This window comes from Ursus maritimus, unplaced genomic scaffold (assembly GCF_017311325.1).
Source record: "Ursus maritimus isolate PB19 unplaced genomic scaffold, ASM1731132v1 scaffold_6, whole genome shotgun sequence".
NCBI classification, from domain to species: Eukaryota; Metazoa; Chordata; class Mammalia; order Carnivora; family Ursidae; genus Ursus; species Ursus maritimus.
In genome coordinates this window covers 12,222,545-12,243,512 of record NW_024426774.1, presented here as the reverse complement: position 1 = coordinate 12,243,512, position 20,968 = coordinate 12,222,545, and the positions used below count along the sequence as shown (strand labels likewise).

The following is a 20,968-nucleotide window of genomic DNA, read 5'->3' as shown; positions in this document are numbered from 1 at the left end:
ATCCTACTAGTGTGTTAACCATACTGAGGAGACATTGAGGTTGTTGATGAATGATGGATGATTTAAAAACACAAGTGTTAATGAAAGGGTGAGTAGCCAATATGATTGTAGATAAATATACATATATATAAACAATAACAGTGAGAGAGGTTAACAGTATAGAACCCATTTGGAAGAAGAGACAGAGAAGAGGATCCAGAAGTAATAGGATCTTCACTTCTTTCACTGCTTCCCAACACCCATATCCTCTACCACCTGGTCAATGTCCTCATATGTCCATTGAAGTCCTAACATATTTATTGAGTGTCTCCAGTGGGTAGGACATACGGAAGCACGGAGAATAAGGATATAAACTCTGTATCCAAAAATCTCCCAATTCGAAGACAAGCAGAAAAATCATCATAAGACATAGTGTGAGCAGTAAATCATTCATTCAGGTATTTTATTCAGCAGATCTTTCTTGAGCATATACTATGTGCCAGCCATCACGCAAGGCCCTGGAGATTTAAGGTCACATGAAACAAATAAAGCCAGAGACCTGCGCCTAATGGGTCAAATTCTCATTAATTAGTCTTGGCTGTCTGATCACATGGCTGGGGGATCAAAGTAGAATGAATCATGAACCTCCAGAGGGATATGAGCCAATGCCAAATCAGGATTACAGAGCCCTTTCTCTATTTGAAAAACAGCGACAACAACAAAAGCAACAAAACAGACAGATTGGAGCTTCTCCCAATCAGCACTCTCTACCTTGGCAGTTGACCCCACTTGTGACTTGAGTCCCCAGAAGGCAGGGAACATGCTGCCGGCACCAAGGGCCTAGTCGTTAGCTGGATGAAGTGACTTCAGTTCCATGACAGGGGAAGAAGAAAAAAAATAGGGCATCCAATAAGACTAACAAATTATGGAAGAAAATGAGCCAACACATTTCTAAGTCAGGATGAAGAGGGAATGATGGATTGGATTTCTTCAGTCCCACCCCACCCCTGTTAAATGGGGCCATATGAAAAATGTTTTTAATAAGACACCAGGACATCTGCCAAAAGAAACATTTTCCCAGAGAGGAAGGCTGGGACTGGGGGGTCCTGTTTCACAGATCACTGTAGTGCTGCGAGAGGGTTTCTGTGGGACGGAAAGGCTTCCCCACAGCCCCAATTCTGCCACCCCTGAGACAGAAGGGACACCACCCCATGTCACTCATCCAGCTCTTTGTGGTCACATCAGTGTCGGGGATGAGTCGTATCAGAAAGTGTCATCTCACCTGGAATAGAGAGCGAAGCTTGTCCGTCTGCGGCCACTATCACTTTTTGGCCGCTCTATTGGAGATGGTCTTCTTTTGAAGCACTTAAGAAAGGGCTTCCATTTTTAAAAACTGACTGAAAGTTTTCTCCTTTTGTGTTAATCACTAGAAGAATGGGTTTTTGTGTTTGTCTAGCCCTCTTCTTCCAGCCACTTCTCTTTAATTCTGTCTTGTCTAAAACTTACCAAGTGGCGACTCGCTCAGATGGAGCCGTTGTGACAGCCGAGATCAGAAGGCTCCCTTTCCTGGTCTCCAAGTGTCTTCTTCTTTACATACTACTTTATAATTACACTCAAAGAGGCTTATCCCCGGAATCTTGGTCACGCCTATGTTTCTCTTCCTTCTCTTCAAATATCTCTCTCTCTAGGAAATGGCCCTTTTTAACTTGCCATTTTTCAGTGCATTCATCAAAGGGGGAAAGGATTTGAGGGAATGAGCTTTTTCTTTTTCTTTGTTTTCTAGGACCTTCGTGTTGCATTTTTGTCATATGTTCTGTTTCCGGACTTTCTTCTTACTCAGAAATTTCCCTGGAATCCTGTTCACTGAAATGCTCTTCTCAGTTACAGGCTTCCTAACTCATGAGGTTTTAAAGGTTTCTGATTAAGACACCCATATCACTTTGAGAAAAGTTTGGGAAACAGGAAAGGATAGGCTATAAAGTGATTCATATCATGTGCATTAACACTGTACCTGAGAATTTTCCAGAAACAGTGGGAGGGTAGAAAAGGATAAAGGAGTAATCTAGCCTCCCAGCTAGGTTCCGTACCGTAACCTGGTGGGTCTCCGTCATGTTCTTCATGATACACTCACGAGTGTTATACCTGACAAAACTCTATCCTATCTTTTCATGAGTGGGGTCTGCTGAGAGAATTCACTGCCTTAGGACTTGGATATTTGAAAATGAGTTTTTAGGAGGTGCCATCTAGCCCCCTTCTCCATTAGCAGTGCCTTTGTTTGGGATAGAGATAATTTTCCTTATTAGCCCAGGCAAGTAACCTATTTTATAGGTATTAAGAGATAAAACCCAGTCTTTACCACCATTTGACTTCCACCCACCAAGTTTCACAAAATACTCATGGGGACAAGAATATTTATTGGCTACAGGAATGCAGTGTAAAAGTGGGAATTCTGAGCTAAAGGGATGCTTCCATGGCTGTTAGAATATGTTCTTCGTAAACCTGAATGTGTCACTTATTTTTGTGGGTAGTGTTTATAGTCAAGATCAAAGTTGAATAGTGCAAGTGTCTTTAAAATGAACCTCCCGTATTGCATGGAGCACCGGGTGTTACACGCAAACAAGGAATCATGGAACTTTACATCAAAAACTAAGGATGTACTGTATGGTGACTAACAACATAATAAATAAATAAATAAATAAATAAATAAATAAATAAATAAATAAAAGGAACCTCCTGTTCGGGGTGCCTGACTGGCTCTGTCAGTAGAGCATGTAAGCCTTGATCTTGGGGTCATCAGTTCAAGCCCCCATATTGGATGTAGAGCTTACTAAAAATAAATAAAGAAACAAACAAATAAATAAAATGAACCCCCTGCACTTCTCGAGTTCACGTTCTATGATGAATCTCAATGCTTTCTCCGACCGTTGTGTTCCAGAAAGATACATCCCTGTCACGACTCTGAAGGATTATCTAAGATTTTAAGCTTATTTGTTTCTATGGTAATATAAGAGGGACTTTTTCCCACCTATACTCTGATTCACAGATTTTTAGTCATAACAGAACTATTCAGTAGCTTTTCCTATTAAATGTGGCCCCCAAAGACAATATTTATCCTCCTATCACCCAGTTAAGCACTTGGCACATAATAGATGTGCAAAAATATGTTCTACACAAATGGATAAAGTACCCACAGTGGTTCCAGTGTGCTTGGTGTAATGTGTGCAGAGACGGATGACTGTCTGGAACTGAGTCACGGGCAGAAGTTGTGTTCGTTTCCTTTCCTAGCAGCTTATTACGTTAAAGAGTAAAGACTGAACCTGCGGGAATTAAACAGGACTGTCTAGCAGGTAGCACTGAATGCTGATTTTCTTCCCAAGCCGTTTGTAAACACCAGCCCTCTGTGTCTTTTGGTTTCCCTTCTGCTCAGATGCCCAGCCCACGGAAGGAGAGAGGGAAATATGGAACCAGATCAGCGCCGTCCTCCAGGATTCTGAGAGCATCCTCGCAGACCTGCAGGCTTACAAGGGCGCGGGGCCAGAGATCCGAGATGTATGCCAATGATAACACTGGGCTGACAACACCCTCGGACAAGAAGGGAAACCCACACACACACACACACCTAGCAAGATTAAGTAATAGCCCTAGTATTTCCTAGTGTACTAGGAAGAACAAGGAGGGTAATGTGGTTTTCACAAAGTATGAATGGCCCCTTTTATTTTAGTACATTAACGTGCACACACGGCGCTGTAGACCGTGTAAAATATTAGCCATTCTCTTCTCAGTCATACATTTGGTAGCACAGGATTGACGTTTAAACAATGATTTGTCAGCATATTACTTCATGTAAGGGAAACATACATGTAAAGTCTCTGGACAACAGTTGAAATATAAGTCACAAGAAAATAAAAAAAAAAGAACTATAAGTCATGAGGTCTGGGTTTGCACGAATTTCTCCGCATTTTGTCATAATTTTGGCAGGTCCCACAGTACCACAAATACTAGCTGTAAACTAGGTCGTTTTAAGTAGCCTGCAGGTCTGTCATCTTGAAATGACTTTGAGCTTAAAAAAAAGAAATTCCTGAAAACACAACAACAACCAAAACAAAAAAGAAGATTGTCAGAGTGGCTTTTAAGATTCATAATGCCTTAAAGGCAAGAAACCGCACACTCCTTTTATCTGAAATAGTTTTGCGGCAGTATCACCGCATACCGCATGCGCGCACATGCGCACACCTACACGCGCTTACACGCACACACGACTGTCGTTGTCGCCATCTTTCTGGAAGAAAAACCCACTAACTTACTCTGTAAGCCGCTGAAACCTAGACAAAACATCATTTCTAAGAATGTGACAGCCTCTTAACAGGTGGTCTTTCTACTTAGACGTCGCCATTAATTTAGATAATTCAGGTAACATCACAGAAGGGAAGGCACACAGTACATCTTACAGAGAAAGGAAGAGGTCTGCGGGATCTGCATTTCCTAACGAGCACTGGCTCTACTTCAGTAGAATCAAAATGTGATGGAGGAAAGCTGAATGGCTTCCAATTAGATTTGCAGTTTTTTTGCATTTAAAATAAGAGAAACAAGCAAGATGACACGGGATCTAATTGTAGGGTCATTTGCATTAAGTTCAAGGACTAAAATCTCCATTCTAATTGAGCATCATGGAGGACAGTCCGGTGAACTGATGTCAGTTTACGAGCACATTAGCAAAGTACATCAGGCGTTATGTTTTCTTAAATTAAAATCCTTCCTCAATCTTAAGGCATTTTGATGTGGAGCTTATTGTTTCTTTTTAAACAGACGATTCTATCATGTTTTTGTAGGCGATTCAGAATCCCAATGACATTCAGCTTCAAGAAAAGGCTTGGAATGCAGTGTGTCCTCTGGTCGTGAGGCTAAAGAGATTTTATGAATTTTCCATAAGGCTAGGTGAGTCTGTGTTCCTAGTTTCATCCCGCATGTGAGGCTGTGTTACGGAGTTTGCGGAAGGAGTGGGAAGAGCCAGCTCAGTGTGCTGGGGAATAGCCCACATCCATCCACAATGTCTTAGGAAAGGCCATTTGTGGACAGAAACACCTGTCATTTTCATTTCCTTAAATTCATCTGAGAGTTCCTTTCCTACAGTTACCTGCACGTTGAGTGTGTCTCTACTGGCGGGTGTCCCTCTGGACTTGTTCTCAGCTAAGTCTCACTTGTAACAGTTTTGTCGTGGGCTGATCACATTTCTAAATGACAGAGAAGTTGAAACAAACAGAGAGGTTGAAACAAACCTGCTAACCCCAAAAGAACTTGATTTGCTGGAGTCATGTGACTAAATAGAGTAAAACACCGGGGGAAAAACAAACAACGTTCTACCCTTGAACTTTAAATACAACCTGTATGGGTACAGGATGGCTTTGCAGAAGCAAGAGTAAAGTCAAGTCTCATTAACAATAGGCCCGATGTGACTACCTGTGTGGTCTAACCACTCCCCCAAGAGTAAAGCTGTCTGAGATTTCATTAGTTAATACAGCTAGAATGAGGACAGGGATAGTCGTGTTCACTTTTGCTGTACACAAATGTCACATTTTAAGAGTTAAACAGAAATTGAAATACTTTGGGGGAATCATAGTCATAGTGTTAAGAGAACTTGAAGCTAAGACCCAAAGGGAATGGTCGAATGAACTAAAACAGTCTTTCAAGAAAAGAGAGCTTCTGTTGACTCTTCAGTTAGTTTCTTCTGTTTCCTCCTCCTCTGTTTCTTCAAAGTGTGTATCTAGACCCAATGAACTGAAATCCTTGTGAACCAGAATTTTTTAAAAGGTTTTATTTATTTATTTGACAGAGACAGAGAGAGAGCACAAGAAGGGGGAGCAGCAGGCAGAGGGAGAGGGAGAAGCAGGCTTCCNGCTGAGCAAGGAGCCCGATGCAGGGCTTGATCCCAGGACCCTGGGATCATGACCTGAGCTGAAGGCAGACACTTAATCAACTGAGCCACCCAGGTACCCCCTTAATGAGCCAGATTTTTATTAGAAGGACAAAGATCCACCTGTCAGAGCCGGCCATGGTAGAACGGGCTACCTCAGAAGCCAGTGCATCCCCATAAATGGAAAAGGCAAGAGATGTCCTTGGAAAGATGCTAGAAAAGACAATTAAGGAGTGTAGATCAGGTACCAGCAAACTTGTCTGTAAAGAGCAGATAATAAATATTTTAGGCTTACGGGCCACCCTGTCTTTGTTGCAGCTACTCAGCTCTGCCATTGTAGCACATTGTAGCCAGAGTTGATACGTGAAGGAATGGAAATAAAGTGGGGCTATGTGTTAATAAAACTTTATTTGCAAAAATAGATCGTGGGCCAGGTGTGGCCTGTGCGCCATCGTTTGCCAAGCCCTGCTATAGAGGATTGGTTAAATGAGTCGGTATTATTAGAAATATGTTGAAGGGAAAACTGGAGGGAATGTTTAGAGATAGACAAGAGGGAGTCAGGAGACTGTTTCAAGGACAGTAATGGGGGTCGATATGGCAGTGGGTTGGCAGGAAAGTACTGCACAGTCTCATGCACAGGATCCCAAACCATGTGTCTGTGGTTTCCAAACAGTGGTAGGAGTCGGCACTGCAGAATGCTGAGGGTTGAGCTGAGCTTTGAGGGACAGAGATGAGACTGTGTGGCCCTGGGGGTCTTCCGCAGGTTGGGGGCAGCCTGCTCGGGCCTGACGGGCTCCTTCTCCTTTCTGCACATGTCACACTGTCAACAGGGCTTAAGAACTGTGCCTCTTGAAGGATCTCCGTGGGCCACCTCAGATACATATTTATCACTTTGATTTCCAGAGAAAGCTCTTCAGAGTTTATTAGAGTCCCTGACCTGTCCACCCTACACGCCAACCCAGCACCTGGAACGGGAGCAGGCCCTGGCGAAGGAGTTCGCGGAAATTCTTCATTTTACTCTCCGATTCGATGAGCTGAAGGTTAGACCGTACAGGCTAAGACAGTGTAACAGACTTGTCCTGAGGACCTCCTCTGTGCCGGCACCCTGCTAATGCCGTGGGGCGGGGAATAGATGAGTAAGATGCAGCTCTTTCCCTGCAGGGACCTAGAATGTACTGAGAATTTGCATTCCTTTTAGCAAACGTGATGTAAGATGGCAGTTTGTGCGTGGAAATTCAAAATCTGCCAAATGTGAGAAGAGGAAACCTTTTCACGGTATCTGTCCTGATTGAGAGCAAGTATTCTTTCCCTGAAATCTAGCTGATAGGAAAAGCAGGGCCTATATTAAAACAATGAGGCTCCAAGTGTTTATTTTTAACCAGGAGTTGCTTTGTTTGTTGTATAACGAAGAGATGTCCTGGTATATTTACCGAGCCTAGTGCCTGGGCTCCTAATGCATATCCTCCCTGTGATGCGGAGAGATGACCTTCCTTCCTGTCTCTGGATTTCAGATGAGGAACCCAGCTATCCAGAACGACTTCAGCTACTACAGAAGGACGATAAGTCGCAACCGCATCAACAACATGCATGTGAGCCCCTGGGTCTCCTGGTCTGTACACCCTTTCTCCACGCCGTCCCTTGCCACATCAGGCAGGGCCCAGGGAAAAGACCGCCCTCATCTGTAATTCCATTTCCAGCAGACACGGTTTGGGGATTTGTGACCCTGTCTTTATCAATTGCGTCTTCTCTTCTTCTTTTTATCAGCTAGACATTGAGAATGAAGTCAATAATGAGATGGCCAATCGAATGTCCCTCTTCTATGCAGAAGCCACGCCTATGCTGAAAACCCTTAGCAATGCCACCATGCACTTTGTCTCCGAAGTAAGTGAGGCCAAGCACTGAGAGGCTTTTTTCTTGATCGCACAGAAAAGCTGCGAGCAGGGCTAACATAATTTTGTGTCTCCATTTAGAACAAAACCCTGCCAATAGAGAACACGACAGACTGCCTCAGTACGATGACAAGTGTTTGTAAAGTCATGCTGGAAACGCCGTAAGTGAGATCAGAGGTGGATTCGTGGCCTAGAAGTCACCTGGGAGAGCTCGTTAATATGATGTTGATGATGCTGATGATGATGGTGATGTTGATGATGATGGTGATGGTGATGATGATGGTGATGATGATGATGATGGTGATGATGATGATGGTGATGATGATGATGATGTTGATGATGATGATGGTGATGATGATGATGATGGTGATGATGATGATGTTGATGACATTGATGATGATGATGATGTTGATGATGATGGTGATGATGATGATGGTGATGATGATGGTGGTGATGACATTGATGATGATGATGTTGATGTTGATGGTGATGATGATGATGGTGATGATGATGATGATGATGGTGATGATGATGATGATGATGATGGTGATGATGATGATGATGATGTTGATGACGTTGATGATGATGATGGTGATGTTGATGATATCAACGATGATGGTGGTGGTGGTGGTAACATTTGGGTCAGCACATTAACATTTCCAGGTGTATTATCTGAATTAATTTCATAAAGAACTCTGGGTGATAAATGTAATCAGCCCCCTTATACAGTTGAAGAAACTAAGGTCCAAACTGGTTAACTGATTTCCCAAAGGTCGTGTAGCTTGTTAGATGGCAGAATCAGGACTCAAACCAAAGATGTTCTATAAGATGAGGAAGGGCCAAATGGAGGGCTGGCTTCAATGACTGGGTGTTATTACTATTATTATAAGTATATTGGAGAAGGGATTTGGCAGAAGATTTAGAACCAAGAGCAGAAGGGGTAAGACTGTTGCAAGAATGATAATAGAGACTTCTGTCCCTCTTTCCTTCTCTTTTCTTCCCTCCCTTCCCTTCCAACTCTACCTCTCTCTCTGTCTCCCTCTCTCAGCAGTTTCTTTGTGCTTAAACTAGTTGCTGGATTTTAGAAGTGGCAGAGGTTGTTAATGGCGAGGCAGAGAGGAAGTCCACACCCACAAGCCAGGGTTCCAGTTATCTCTTTAGCTACTTCTGTGCCTGTAGACAGGTGGTATGGCCCGCCTGGGCCTTGGTTTCCTTCTCTGATGAAGTTCCCTTAATGTCATCTATGCGGCAGAGAGCTTGGGAGGGCCAGAGACCTCAGAAGTGCCATGTGAAATGTGATGCTCTGTTCAAATGTAAGATGGTGTTAATTTTAAATATTTCACTTATACCAAAGTTAAGATTTATTCCAAGACAGAAATAGTAATCATCTTCATTGTGGGCCCAATTCATAATGAAATAGATGTTAAGAAAGCCTCTAGAATTATCTTGAATTATCAGGGACCCTGTCAAGGTAAGTGAACAAAATTCAAACTCCACAAATACTCCCAGCCCCAGTGAATGGTACATAATTTCTTTTACGTATCTTTGCCAATCCAATTCCGTCTGCAGCCTGTGTCTTAACAAAGGAAGTTACTCTGACTGGAGACACGATAGCCGCTCTGTAGAAATGAGCCTGATTCTTTTTCTCCGTAATGAAGCCATTATTCTCTATAATCTTGGACAGCCAGAGGGACCTGCTATAAAATATTCAAGATTGATGGGTGGGGGGAGTGAGGTACGTGATGAGCCGGCCCGCTGAAGGGCAGAAGAGAAGAGAATTTACTGCCCTCTAATTTACCTTATTTTCACACTGAATTGCTGGTTGGATAGATTCAAGGAGAATTATCATCATGGGCTTCTTTAAGAGCATATTAACCTGGTTGTTGCAGGTCCGGGATTGTTCTCGAGAGATGATTGGAGGAGTCTAAAGTAGCCAGAAATGAACGTGCCCCAGCACGGAAGTCACGCGGCTGCCGTTTCTTCTCTCTTCCAGGGAGTACAGGAGTAGGTTCACAAGCGAAGAAACGCTGATGTTCTGCATGAGGGTGATGGTGGGGGTCATCATCCTCTACGACCACGTTCACCCCGTGGGAGCTTTCTGCAAGACATCCAAGATCGATGTAAGAGTGATGAACTCTGCTTTCGATTAAGAGCGCTCGTGAACGGTGCCAGACAGACCTTGCTTTTCTCTCTCTCTCTCTCTCTCCTCCATCTACCGCTTGGAGGTGGGGATCTCTCCAAGATGCAAGCCCTCTCATGGCAGCTATCCCCACATCAAGGAGTCCAACCTTTTTCATGTGCTTACAGCAAAACAGCCAATCAAAAATCATAGCAGGAGCTCAGACACATTAATCATCTCAGCCTGCAGAGAAGCTGAGCAGATGTGAATAGTTACTTAGTTGCAAACTGCCCCTTCAGGGTACCCAATGTGCCATATGAATATATAGATATTAATATGTTATATGTGTCTTAAAGTAAGCGGCATTGGGAGGTACTGGATTACAAGACACCGTGGTCATATTTCAAACATCCCAACTTCCTCTCCTACCACCCCCCCACCGGTGGCTCTACCCTCCCTTCTTTCTGATGGGTGGATTCCTTTAAGCCACTCCACAAATGTCACCTCATTCAGGAACACCTCTCCCGTACCCTGCATGGTCAGGACCTCCCTTCTCCTTTGGCCCCCAGAGCACTTACCATTTTGGATTTTCGGATTCCCTAATAGACTCCAAGTTTGTTTGTAAGGGCAGAGACCACGATCTGTATACCCAACATCTGCTCTATTGCCTAACACCTACCTGACGTGGAGCGTGACGCTCCATAGCTACCCCATAGCGTTTTTGTGGAACGAATGCAAATAACTGGAAAACACATGGTTTTGGTGTACAAGCGACTTGTGTTGATTGTAGCATAAAACACATCTCCTCTTAACCCTCACCTGCAGCATCGCTCCAGTAGTGTATCCCACACGTTAATATAAAGCCTTTTAAGGGTAGAATAGGCCCCTTTGGGATTAACTCATTCTGACTGCGCTCAGTTTGGGGGCACACTCGGTTCTCGCTTATCTGCACGGAGCAGCGTCTCTGATCCTTTAGCACCGTGCAGACGGAAAGTCTTCATGCCCAGAGGGACCATGAGCCTAGCGAACGTAAGGAAATTTACCAATTAAAATGGAACTTAGATTACTTATTTTGAAGGTCTGGCTTCCTAGCACAGCTAGTCATGGTTCTTCATGCAGTCTTTATTATTTTTTTTATTTTTGAATAGTATTTTGTTATTTTCCGCTTTCCAAGAAAAAAGTATTAAATATAAAAGAATTAGGAAAACATAAGAAATCAAAATACAGAAAATTATATGTATCTTTCTGTAGCAACTTCACCATAGGCGACGACCATCGTCAATATGGCAGCATATCTACCTCCCTTCATACGGATGTTTGTGTATATGCGTGTGTGTGCGTGTGCGTGTGCGTGCGTGTGTGTGCGTGTACTTCACAGACCATTATTAATTCTAAAATAGCAATTATCTTTTATTTGCATCACCGTATATTATGGAATTTTTTTCATACCAAAGAACATTTTTACTATATTCTTTGTGAGGCTTTAACATTTTTATACTATGGATCAAATATAAATAATTCTATTCATAACCCGATGAACATCATTTGAATGTGGATTGAGTTTATTACTTGGTACCCATAGGATATTTCTCATTGACCAGAGCGACTTGTTAACTTGTCACAGAGTCAACAATTAAAAATACACTGGGTCATTTACTGAGTCTTTCTGTTGAGGTCGTAATCATTACATAATGTTAAATCTAACCACGCATAGTCTTTATGAAATCTATTTGTTCCTCGGTCTCACTAGGAAAAGCTGGTTCATCCTGAGGTGTGCATGTTGCTGTAAGAAAGTTTCAGGCTTAGCAAATATAGTACGTATTCAAGATGGGCTCCTTCAGACACCAGTCTGCTTCTAAGCCAGCGGTTACAGGCAGCCGGTTTATACAACCTTCGAGTATCAACCGTGAAAAAACAAATATTTGTGAAGCCCTGAGATGCGTGTCATTCATTATATGCACTTACAAAGAACACCCCCTGGAAACCCAGATGAGGGAGAAGCTTATTCTACTTTGAGAAGAGACAGAGGGTGATGTTGGAAGTGGATCTTGGAGAAGGGCTAGAATTTTCCCAGGTAGACAGAGTGGAGGAGGAGGGCTCCTGGAGCAGTGAATCATCAGAGCCAAGTCACTGAGGCCCAGAAGGGCTGGGTCATTGAGAGAAGAGGTGCTATTCTTGGGTGCCAGAAAGCCAGGCTCTTTGTGTTCCTGAGAGAATACGGGCACTTATCAGAGAACCCTGGGGGTGTCTCTTACCACTAGACCATGGGCTCCATTGGGAAAAGGACCAAATCTCTACATCTCTGGGCTAAAGCCCATTGTTGGAAGTGAGTAGGCTCAGGATGGGACACACCTGGCATGTTTGTAGCTTCTGCCCGACCTGCACCCACGACAGACATCTCTGATGGACCATGACATTCTTTCTTGATGAGCCTTTATGTGACCCGCAAATGACTCTCAACCTTGTGCTTCTGGCTACCTCCATCAGTCTACCAGGGTCTTATCAGGCCATAAGATAAAACGTCCTACATACCAGAAGTATACCCACAGAAAATGTTTGAAAGAGACCATTATAAAAGAGGCCCTTGGTCTACCCAAATTCAATACAGAGGATGAACATCTGAGTTTAAAATGAGCAATTGTATTTTTTTTGTGTGGGAAGATACTTCCTTTGTCAAAAAAAAAAAAATCTAGGATATGCATAATATAATGTGATCTATGTAAACTTAGTTTCCATACACTTCCCAAATTATGAATAAATTATATTCCAAGGGCACAAAAAACCAAGAAACTTGCCCAGGTTCAGGCAGGTACTAAATAAGCAAGGATGGAGGAAACCCAAGCCGTCTGCCCCCACGTGGTTCGAGAATACGTGGTTCGTATTCTCAACCTCTGTCCTTCACCAGTCCCCTCCTAGTGAGGGAGCCAAAATTACCCAGGCACTAAAATCACCAAGAGCCTCTGATAAGTGCCAGCATGCTGTTGGGAGCACAAAGAGGTGGTGGTTACTTCTACCTGATGAGGGTAATGAGATGCCCAGAGGCTTCCTGGTTTTGGTGATGTTTAGCTGTGTCCTAAAAAAAAAAAAAGAAAGAAAGAAAGAAAGAAAAAAGTGTTAAGGGTTTGCCAAACAGCTAAAGGAGGAATAGCATCCTGGAAAGAGGAGTGGCAGAAAATCATTGGGTTTGTAATTCACGCAGTCTGTGTCCACTGAGCAGCTATGGGGGTGGGGGTGGGGGAAGCCCTGTGCTTGGCTCTTGAGCTCAAGACTAGATCACAGTCTCAAGTCTTTGTCCACAAATGGCAGACACATGAACTGTGCAATGGCAGGAGAGTATGAAAAGCGATACACAACTTCTAGAAGCGCCCCAAGGAGCAGCTCACTAACGTGAGGGAGTAGGAAGGTCTCTTGGTCATTTCTGTATTTGATTTCTCTGGGCAGAAATAACACGATCTGATTAGGGACCGATGGTAGTATGAACGGATACTATCATGGACACAGTTGCTAGGCTATTAATAAAATGTTGTGCTTTCTCCTCCCAGATGAAAGGCTGCATAAAGGTTTTGAAGGAACAGGCCCCGGACAGTGTGGAGGGGCTGCTGAATGCCCTCAGGTAAGCCTCAGCCCTGCAACCCTTCAGAGAGACTTCAAATTTAGCTGCTGTTGGGGACCAGGCCCCAGAGCACCAGGCTTACCCCCGTGCCTGTCTTCACACATTTAATCTTGCCAACAACCAGTTGAAGTCAGCACAGCACCATTTTTATCAGATGGAAGAAACTGAGATGTAGGGACATTAACTAATTTGCCCACCGTCACACAGCAGACGACAGAGCTAGAACCTAACCCTAGGCCTGTGTGACCCCACAGGCCGTGAGCCTAACTCCAGGCTGTGCTTCCTTGTGGTTAGTGAAGACTCGTCAGAAGAACCTTCCCGAGGCTCACTTTCCCCTTCACCTGGCTTTACATGAGAACTGTGGGTGGCTTTTGAAAACCCTGATGCTCAGGCTCCAACAGGACCGAATGATGAGTCTCCGGGGGGCGGGGGGGACCCAGGCATCCACTCTGGGTTCTAAAGCTCCCTGGGTGACCTGCTCTGCCCTGTCTGGATGCCCAAGCGTTTGGCAGCTGTGGCTCACTTCAGCTTCTCACTGCTGACAGCTGATGCCCAAGCAGCCTCTCCCAAGGATACACGTGCTTCATACACTCCAGAGAAGGGATTCTTATTTTTCAGCCGTGACACACCTACAGAAATGTGTTGAATCACACTACCACGTAAATCATTCCGATGCTGGATTGCAATCTGGAAGGTTTATGGTCCTCGCTGTCTTATTCATCTTTGATATTTCCGAGTCCCACTTACTCTTGTGCATGCAGTAAGCGTTCAGTAAGTAGGAGTGGAACGGATCAATAATCTTCTACCTGTGTTCAACACTCATGTCTTATACGCCACTCCCGCGTCCGTTGTCTCATTTAATTATCACAACTCCAAGAGGGAAGGTGATCTATTATCCCCATTTAATAAATGAAGAGACAGCCACACATTTAATGACAAAGACCGAGGTTGATGCTGTTTTGTGTAGGTCATCGTTCTTCAGAACAGATGCAGCATTAACAGAGGAGCCTTCCAGGTTCCCTGCGTGAACCAAGCTTTTCTCCATTGGTGCCTATTTCACGGCAGGCTGGCTTCCCATACATAGTAAGACTCTAGTGCCTGAATTTTTTTTTTTTTTTAACTTTGCAGCTTCATTCAGTCAAGCAAGGCTTCATGAAGAGCAGGGCACAGGGCTGAGTGTTGGCATCTGGGGTTTCTTGTAGGTACTGTGATGAATGGCTTTTGAGGCAGACAGACTTGGGTCCAAATCAGAAGCCACAGGTCGCTCACAAATCACCCATTGGCAGATTTTTGCCTGAAATGGGTCATTTCACCTCTCTGATTCTGAGTTTTCTCACCTGTGAAATGGCGGCAGGAACCTCTTCCCCAAAGAGTTAGTGTGGGTGAAATGAGAACTTACACGAAGTGCGTAGGACTTGGCAAGGCTTGATGACATGTTAGTTCGCCTTTCCTTCCTTTCCACACACCATTCCTGTGCCAGGTTAATGTGACGATGCAGACTTCGCTCCTCTTTTTTTCCGGTTTGTTTACCTGCATTTGCGCCCCCTTGTGGTGGCAATGAGCGTAAGCGTTCCCAGGAAAGTAGAAAACCATCCACATTGAAGTTTCGGGAATGTTGCGGTGCAGATCCGCATTCTGAAATGAGTAACTCAGGAGGGGGAGCCTAAATGGTTGAGATGCTTCACTCCTTCACACCAGGTCTCCTTCCCCGGAAAGTGAGATGGCTTCTATCCCCTCCGCGTATTTATTTAACTAGATAAAAGGTCTACTTGTTGAAGAACCACAATACAAAATTCCTTTAGGAAAAAGAATCAAATCTTAAATCCATCTGAGAATACGCTGGGTATCGAAGTGTAGTCATTTGTGTAAGAACGAGCCCAAGTTTGATTTCTAAACAGCCATTGTGTCTCTCGAGGCAAAGACGGGCTGAGAGTCATCGTGAAGCTTTGGCAGAGCACTGTTCACACACTGACCCCCGTCGCTTTCTCTCCATCCAGGTTCACTACCAAGCACTTGAATGATGAATCAACTTCCAAACAGATTCGAGCAATGCTTCAGTAGAGCTCTGCTCGAAGAAGAGGATCTATGTACTGACCTCAGAAGATGTATATGTTTACATAATTTAATACAGATTGATGTTAATACTTGTGTATCTACATAACCGTTTCCTTCTTGTCACTGAAATATATGGACTTTAATTTGTATCTTGACTGACTCGACCCAGCAGAGCATAAATTGACTTGAGAGCCTTACCATTGCTGTCTAAAACAAAACCCTTTTCTCCAAAGCCAAAGTTTGGAGATGTGGACCTTTACTACTGGAGCCCTTCAACTACACCTGTAACAATCTGAAATTCCCAATAGTGTGTGGTAGTGTTTTAATTCTAGCTGTGTAATCTCTCTGGGAAGTTTACTTTTAGAAACACGAAGTGTTTGATTTCCTGTGTCGGCTTGGCCACAAGAAACACAGCCGTTATCCTGACAGAGGGAGAGAGGAATCCAAGAAAAGAAAAAATGCATGTGAAGACACAAACTCAAGTGTTTGGAATTCAGCACGCCCCCCTCTCTTGCCTCAGACTGCAAACCACATGGGCAGCTTTTTTGTTTGCACGTATTTTATTTATCAACATATTTCCCTTCTCTCTGGATTTATATTCCTCTAACGTTCCCTTTTGATTCTGCAAGAGGAAAATCACCTATGCTTGAATCCATTTGTAAGAAAGAAGTGAGAATAGATAGATGTGCTGTCATCGCTGAGCTGTGAAGGTGGTTGTCTTGGAACTGGGGGACAGGCTGGGAGGAAGGACACACAGGCAACAGGACAGTCATCTGTCCGCATCAACCCTCTGGCTTCGGGTAATTTTACTGACATTCCAGGTGTCAGTGGGGTTCTGGATGCACAGCCCCCCTCCTAAAATGGGCCCTGCCCTTTGTGGGCTGTTCATGTGGTGACAGAAGTCTAGGGTTCTTCACTCATTTCCAGAAAACCAGGGAATTCAGAGGGGGGAAACCCTACATTTTCCAGTTCGCTAATATTTAAAAGGTAGCTCCTTCCTGACCGCACCACTAGCTTGTTGCAGTGTGTAAAACTTTGGTCTGAGTTCCTGGATTCAGTCCTAGCTGTGTGGATCCACTGTGTGATCTTTGGAAAGTCACTTAAGCTCTCTGTGTCTCGCTTTCTTCATCTGTCAAATGGGCAATTAGAACAGATGATCTCCAAGAGCCCTACGAGGCAACGAGCCAACACAATGGCTGACTCTTACGTGCTTCCTTAGGAAATAGAGTCCAGGAAACATCACTCCACCTTGTCTTGATGATTGAAGATAGGACAAGACCTAGAGTCATTTTGTCTGCCAATCAGAGCTTATAATGGAACCTTGGAAATCTATTCCAACCTGCAGTGGAGAAATGAGTCGAGGGTGAAGTCAAACAGGGTCAACCCCATGTAGGACTCGAGCCCAGGATCCCTCACTCCTGATTCTTTCCCTCTTCACCATGTGGCCTATGCATACATACTATGGGATGAGAGTAGACACTTTTAAGTCAGTCTCCAGTCTGGTTTATATTATTACTTGCCTATTTCTGATAGAAGGAAAGAGCTGCCCAGTGATTGATGATCCCTGAAATTGGGCCTGGGTACATCAGGGTTTCATTCACCGTATCCCAAGGAACGAGCTGTCAGACACAATTGATTTCCAGACTTTAGTATCCAGCTGGCATTCTCTCAAGTCCTCCAAAAAAGGGGAAACATACTTTTGTTTTGTTTTATTTTTAACAACAACAGCAACAAAAAATCCAGTCAAGTGGCAGAACAGATTCTCTGATTTATATCTAAATGTCAGTCAACAGAGAGAGAAGAAAGACCCTTTTCCTTAGAACTTTTCAAGCTGAATCAGTACAGTTCCTTGGATGGGGGCGGGGGGAGGGTCTCTCAACAGGACAGAAATGCACTTAGATGGCCTTCATGACCTTTTCAAACCTAGGGATTTTAACACCTTGGAGGAAGCCAGGAAATGGGGTAACAATGGGTGAACAAACTCATTGACTATTCAGCTTAAGAAATGTTCAATTTGGCAGCCGCGTGTTCTTTGGGCAGCAACTGTCAAGACAGGAATTATAGAGGCGCTCAGTTTTTATCATCATTGAGTCCATTTGTTCCCTTTATCAGGTGAGGAGCTTAGGTCTTGGAGAGAGGAAAGGACTTGCAGAGAAAATAGTTGAGCACATTTATAATTTTTAATTAGACTTTTATCAAATGGGACCAAACATATAGGAGGGGCTGCTGGCCTGCCCCAATTTAGCCAGGCCACCTTGTTTCAAAGCTAAGATTCACCTGTACATGGATTTTTAAAAGCCCAGGGCCGGAACTGTTGCCTCTGATGATCCGGAGGACAAGTTAATTGAATGTCTGTGATCACTAACAGGTAATGGATCTTGGGTCCACTCCTGAGCTACCGTGGGAGACAAATTCTTTTAACAGACTGTCCTCTAGGCATCAGGAGTCCATGAACAATCATGTTTTTTTTTTCTGTGTGTGCTGCATGCACATGTGTTTAAGCGCCGTGGGTGGTTTAGGGGAAAGTGCTAGCCACAGTATCCATGTCAATGTTAACTCTATTTCTTATTTGATGTTTCATAGTTTTCAAATAAACAGCATTTTTCATTACTCAGATATTTATTTGGGGCAGACAACAGGTGAAAATTACATTTCTCAGATGCACTGCTCCTTTGGCATCATGACTTTGTTCTCAGAAGTTTTTCATGCATCACTAAGACCTGCTAATGGAAAGCAAGTGGCAATGAGTGTTTTGAATTGTGATAGCCCATTAGGGCTGGAGTATTTATTAACAACCAGAAAGAATCTCTTGATAGTAATCTCTTAATTGTTAGTTAATCTCATGCTTCATCATTTGCCTCTAGTCATCATCATTATATCAAGACATTAATGGTAAACTGAGGTTTTTGATACATCATCACTCGTAAATAAAAAAAAAAATAATAATCATGCTTCCTCAAAAGAAAAATGAAGCCTCCCCAATCTTGGAATCCAATTGTGCAAGTAGAATTCAGAGAATTCTCATTCAATCTTGTAGCCAAACAGCTACAAATTTTTCTAGATATTAATAATAAATAGTGGAATTTTATCTTGAAGACATTTTGGAACCTAACTTCCCCATTATATCTATAAAGGCTGTTGCATACACAGAGCTGTTTTAAAATTGTCAGATGTTGTTTGCTGAAGTCATTGTAATTTTTTTTTTTTTTGCCTGCTTTGCCTCTTTTTGTACAGAAGATTTGAGTGTGAAATGAAAATTAAAGTTTGGTACATATATTTAAAAATATACCTCTATTTCATATGATGTTCAACGTTGAGTGGGTGATGAGCACATGATCATAGGTATTTGCTAAACATCAATATTTGCTAAACACCTGCTCTGGGGACCAGCAAATCACACCATCTGCCTTTCACCTCTCTTTATATACAACATAAAATACGCAAAATGTTCTGCTCTTGGTACCAGCTACATTTTATTCATTTCAGCAAAGATCTTTCATTGCTTAAAAAGGTATAGAATAATAAGAGGCATGATTGATATCTAGGGATACACAAGACCTACTTGTCCAAGGATGCTAAGGAACCCCAATAAATACCCAGGCATTCCATCTTTTAAGAGTAGTAGCCCTTTATGGATTCAGCAAAGTTAGCCACTAACTTATTCTATATATGTACATTCTTCTGGCAACTTAAGCTCTAAAACAATCTTCTAAAAATTGAATAGAAAACTGTTTTAGGACATTCCCGCACCTTTTAAGCTTTTCACCTGAGACCTAATTGTGTGTGCTATCAATGGATCAGAGTCCCCAAAAGATGCCCTATACAAAAAAACAAAGGTACAATAATTAGGACTATTTGGGACTCAAAGGAAAATGAGTAAAAATGGGGAGTTTTCTGTAAATTGGTACATTGACAAATTATAAATGGACACAAGCTGGAAGGACAGAGAAAAAGGGCCAAGAAAGAAAGAGAAAGACCCTAATTAAAGGAGTGTTGAAAGTCAAGAGACATGAAAAAAAAATGAGTGTATGTGTGATTATGAAGAAGAATATAGCTAGTGATGAATAGATAACCTACCAGCCAAAAAGTTGGTTGCTAATCAGGGCTCTCTTGGAAGGATGGAGATGAGGAGTTTAGCTGAACACATTAATGAAACCTGGTGAATAGTGAGTATATGCAATCTGTATTCACACTGACTTTAAATTCTGGGGTATCATTGAGAAGATAGAATTTCTAGGCAGGCATTTGCTGCTTGAAAGGTCTGTACTATATTTAATCATCACAACTTAAGTGATAAAGTAATACTAAATAATATGTATGTCTACTATTTATACAATTTACTTATACTATTCATAGTCATTAAGTACATTATTTCATCCAATGCCAAAATCTTGGTCTCTAAGAAAGAAACAAAGAAAGAAACAAAACCTTGCTGATCACACCCCACACACCCTTTATACAGTAATAAAGAGAGGTCTTGACTGTTCTGTCTCTTCAGCTCCAAGTCAGACTACAAAGAAGGGAGTTTTTCTGCCCTGGTCATATCAAGTTACAAGTTCTATAAAAATATCATTTGAAATTGTGGTAAGTAGGATTTTAGATAAATCCCAGAATTTCGTATAGAGTTATTTAGGCTGAGAGATCTTGTACACTCATTTTAAGAAAGTCTTTTCCCTATGAAATCTTCCAGTTTTTCTCATAAATTGCGTATTTCTAGATTCTTCTCTATGCCTGCACTTACTGTCCATTTTTAAATTGTCTTTGTTTGCCCTATGACAGGCTTTGTTTCGAGTCAAGAGCTATATTTTATTAGACATTCTTACTCTAAGAGGTCAAGTCTCCAATGTTGTGACTTGAGGACCAGTGGTTTTAAAAGGCTCCTTCCACATTGAAAAAGCCGATCTCCAAAAAATATCAAAAGAACTTGAAGGAAATTGTAAAATTATTTTCTTCCAAATGTCAATAATATATGATTTTTTCTTACTTTTGTATAGGAGAAATAATGCAAACCCTGCAGGGAGGGATATAAATGTGATAGTGTTATATGTGAATGTGGGTGGGGAAGGTAAAAGGGAACTCTAGGCTGAACCAGGTGAGTATTTACTACCTTGGTGTGCCATAGGCGTATCCACTCCTATGATAGTGTCATTAATGCACCCCCTCTTCTTCCTTGCCTATCTGAACTTTACCTAGACATCAAGGCCTGGGTCATACTCTACCTCTTCCAGAAGCTTTCCTTAACCACCCCAATTCCTGCTAATCCTCTCTGTTCTTGGTCTCTAATGCATTTAATTTATTTGATACTAAATATAGGACACTGAACAGCACTTTATATGTTTGTTTCTTACACTAGATGTTAAGTTCCTAAGGGAAGAGAATATGCCCCTTACAGGGTCAAGCTC

The 20,968-nt window shown here is 42.7% G+C and overlaps 1 protein-coding gene across 7 annotated transcripts in view; it reads left to right on the top strand.

Moving 5' to 3' along the window:
* Positions 1-18,852, top strand: part of CYRIA (CYFIP related Rac1 interactor A) — a 107,137-nt gene extending 88,285 nt beyond the window's left edge. For all 7 annotated transcript variants that reach the window (XM_040622893.1, XM_040622899.1, XM_040622892.1 and 4 more), the window contains 9 exons: positions 3,407-3,528; positions 4,809-4,914; positions 6,794-6,930; positions 7,402-7,479; positions 7,655-7,771; positions 7,861-7,940; positions 9,773-9,899; positions 13,441-13,511; positions 15,509-18,852. In XM_040622893.1, the coding sequence (XP_040478827.1) occupies positions 3,407-3,528; positions 4,809-4,914; positions 6,794-6,930; positions 7,402-7,479; positions 7,655-7,771; positions 7,861-7,940; positions 9,773-9,899; positions 13,441-13,511; positions 15,509-15,572 (902 nt within the window). In that variant the 3' untranslated portion in view covers positions 15,573-18,852. The remainder of the gene's footprint in view (positions 1-3,406; positions 3,529-4,808; positions 4,915-6,793; positions 6,931-7,401; positions 7,480-7,654; positions 7,772-7,860; positions 7,941-9,772; positions 9,900-13,440; positions 13,512-15,508) is intronic.
* The last annotated feature ends 2,116 nt before the right edge of the window (positions 18,853-20,968 follow it).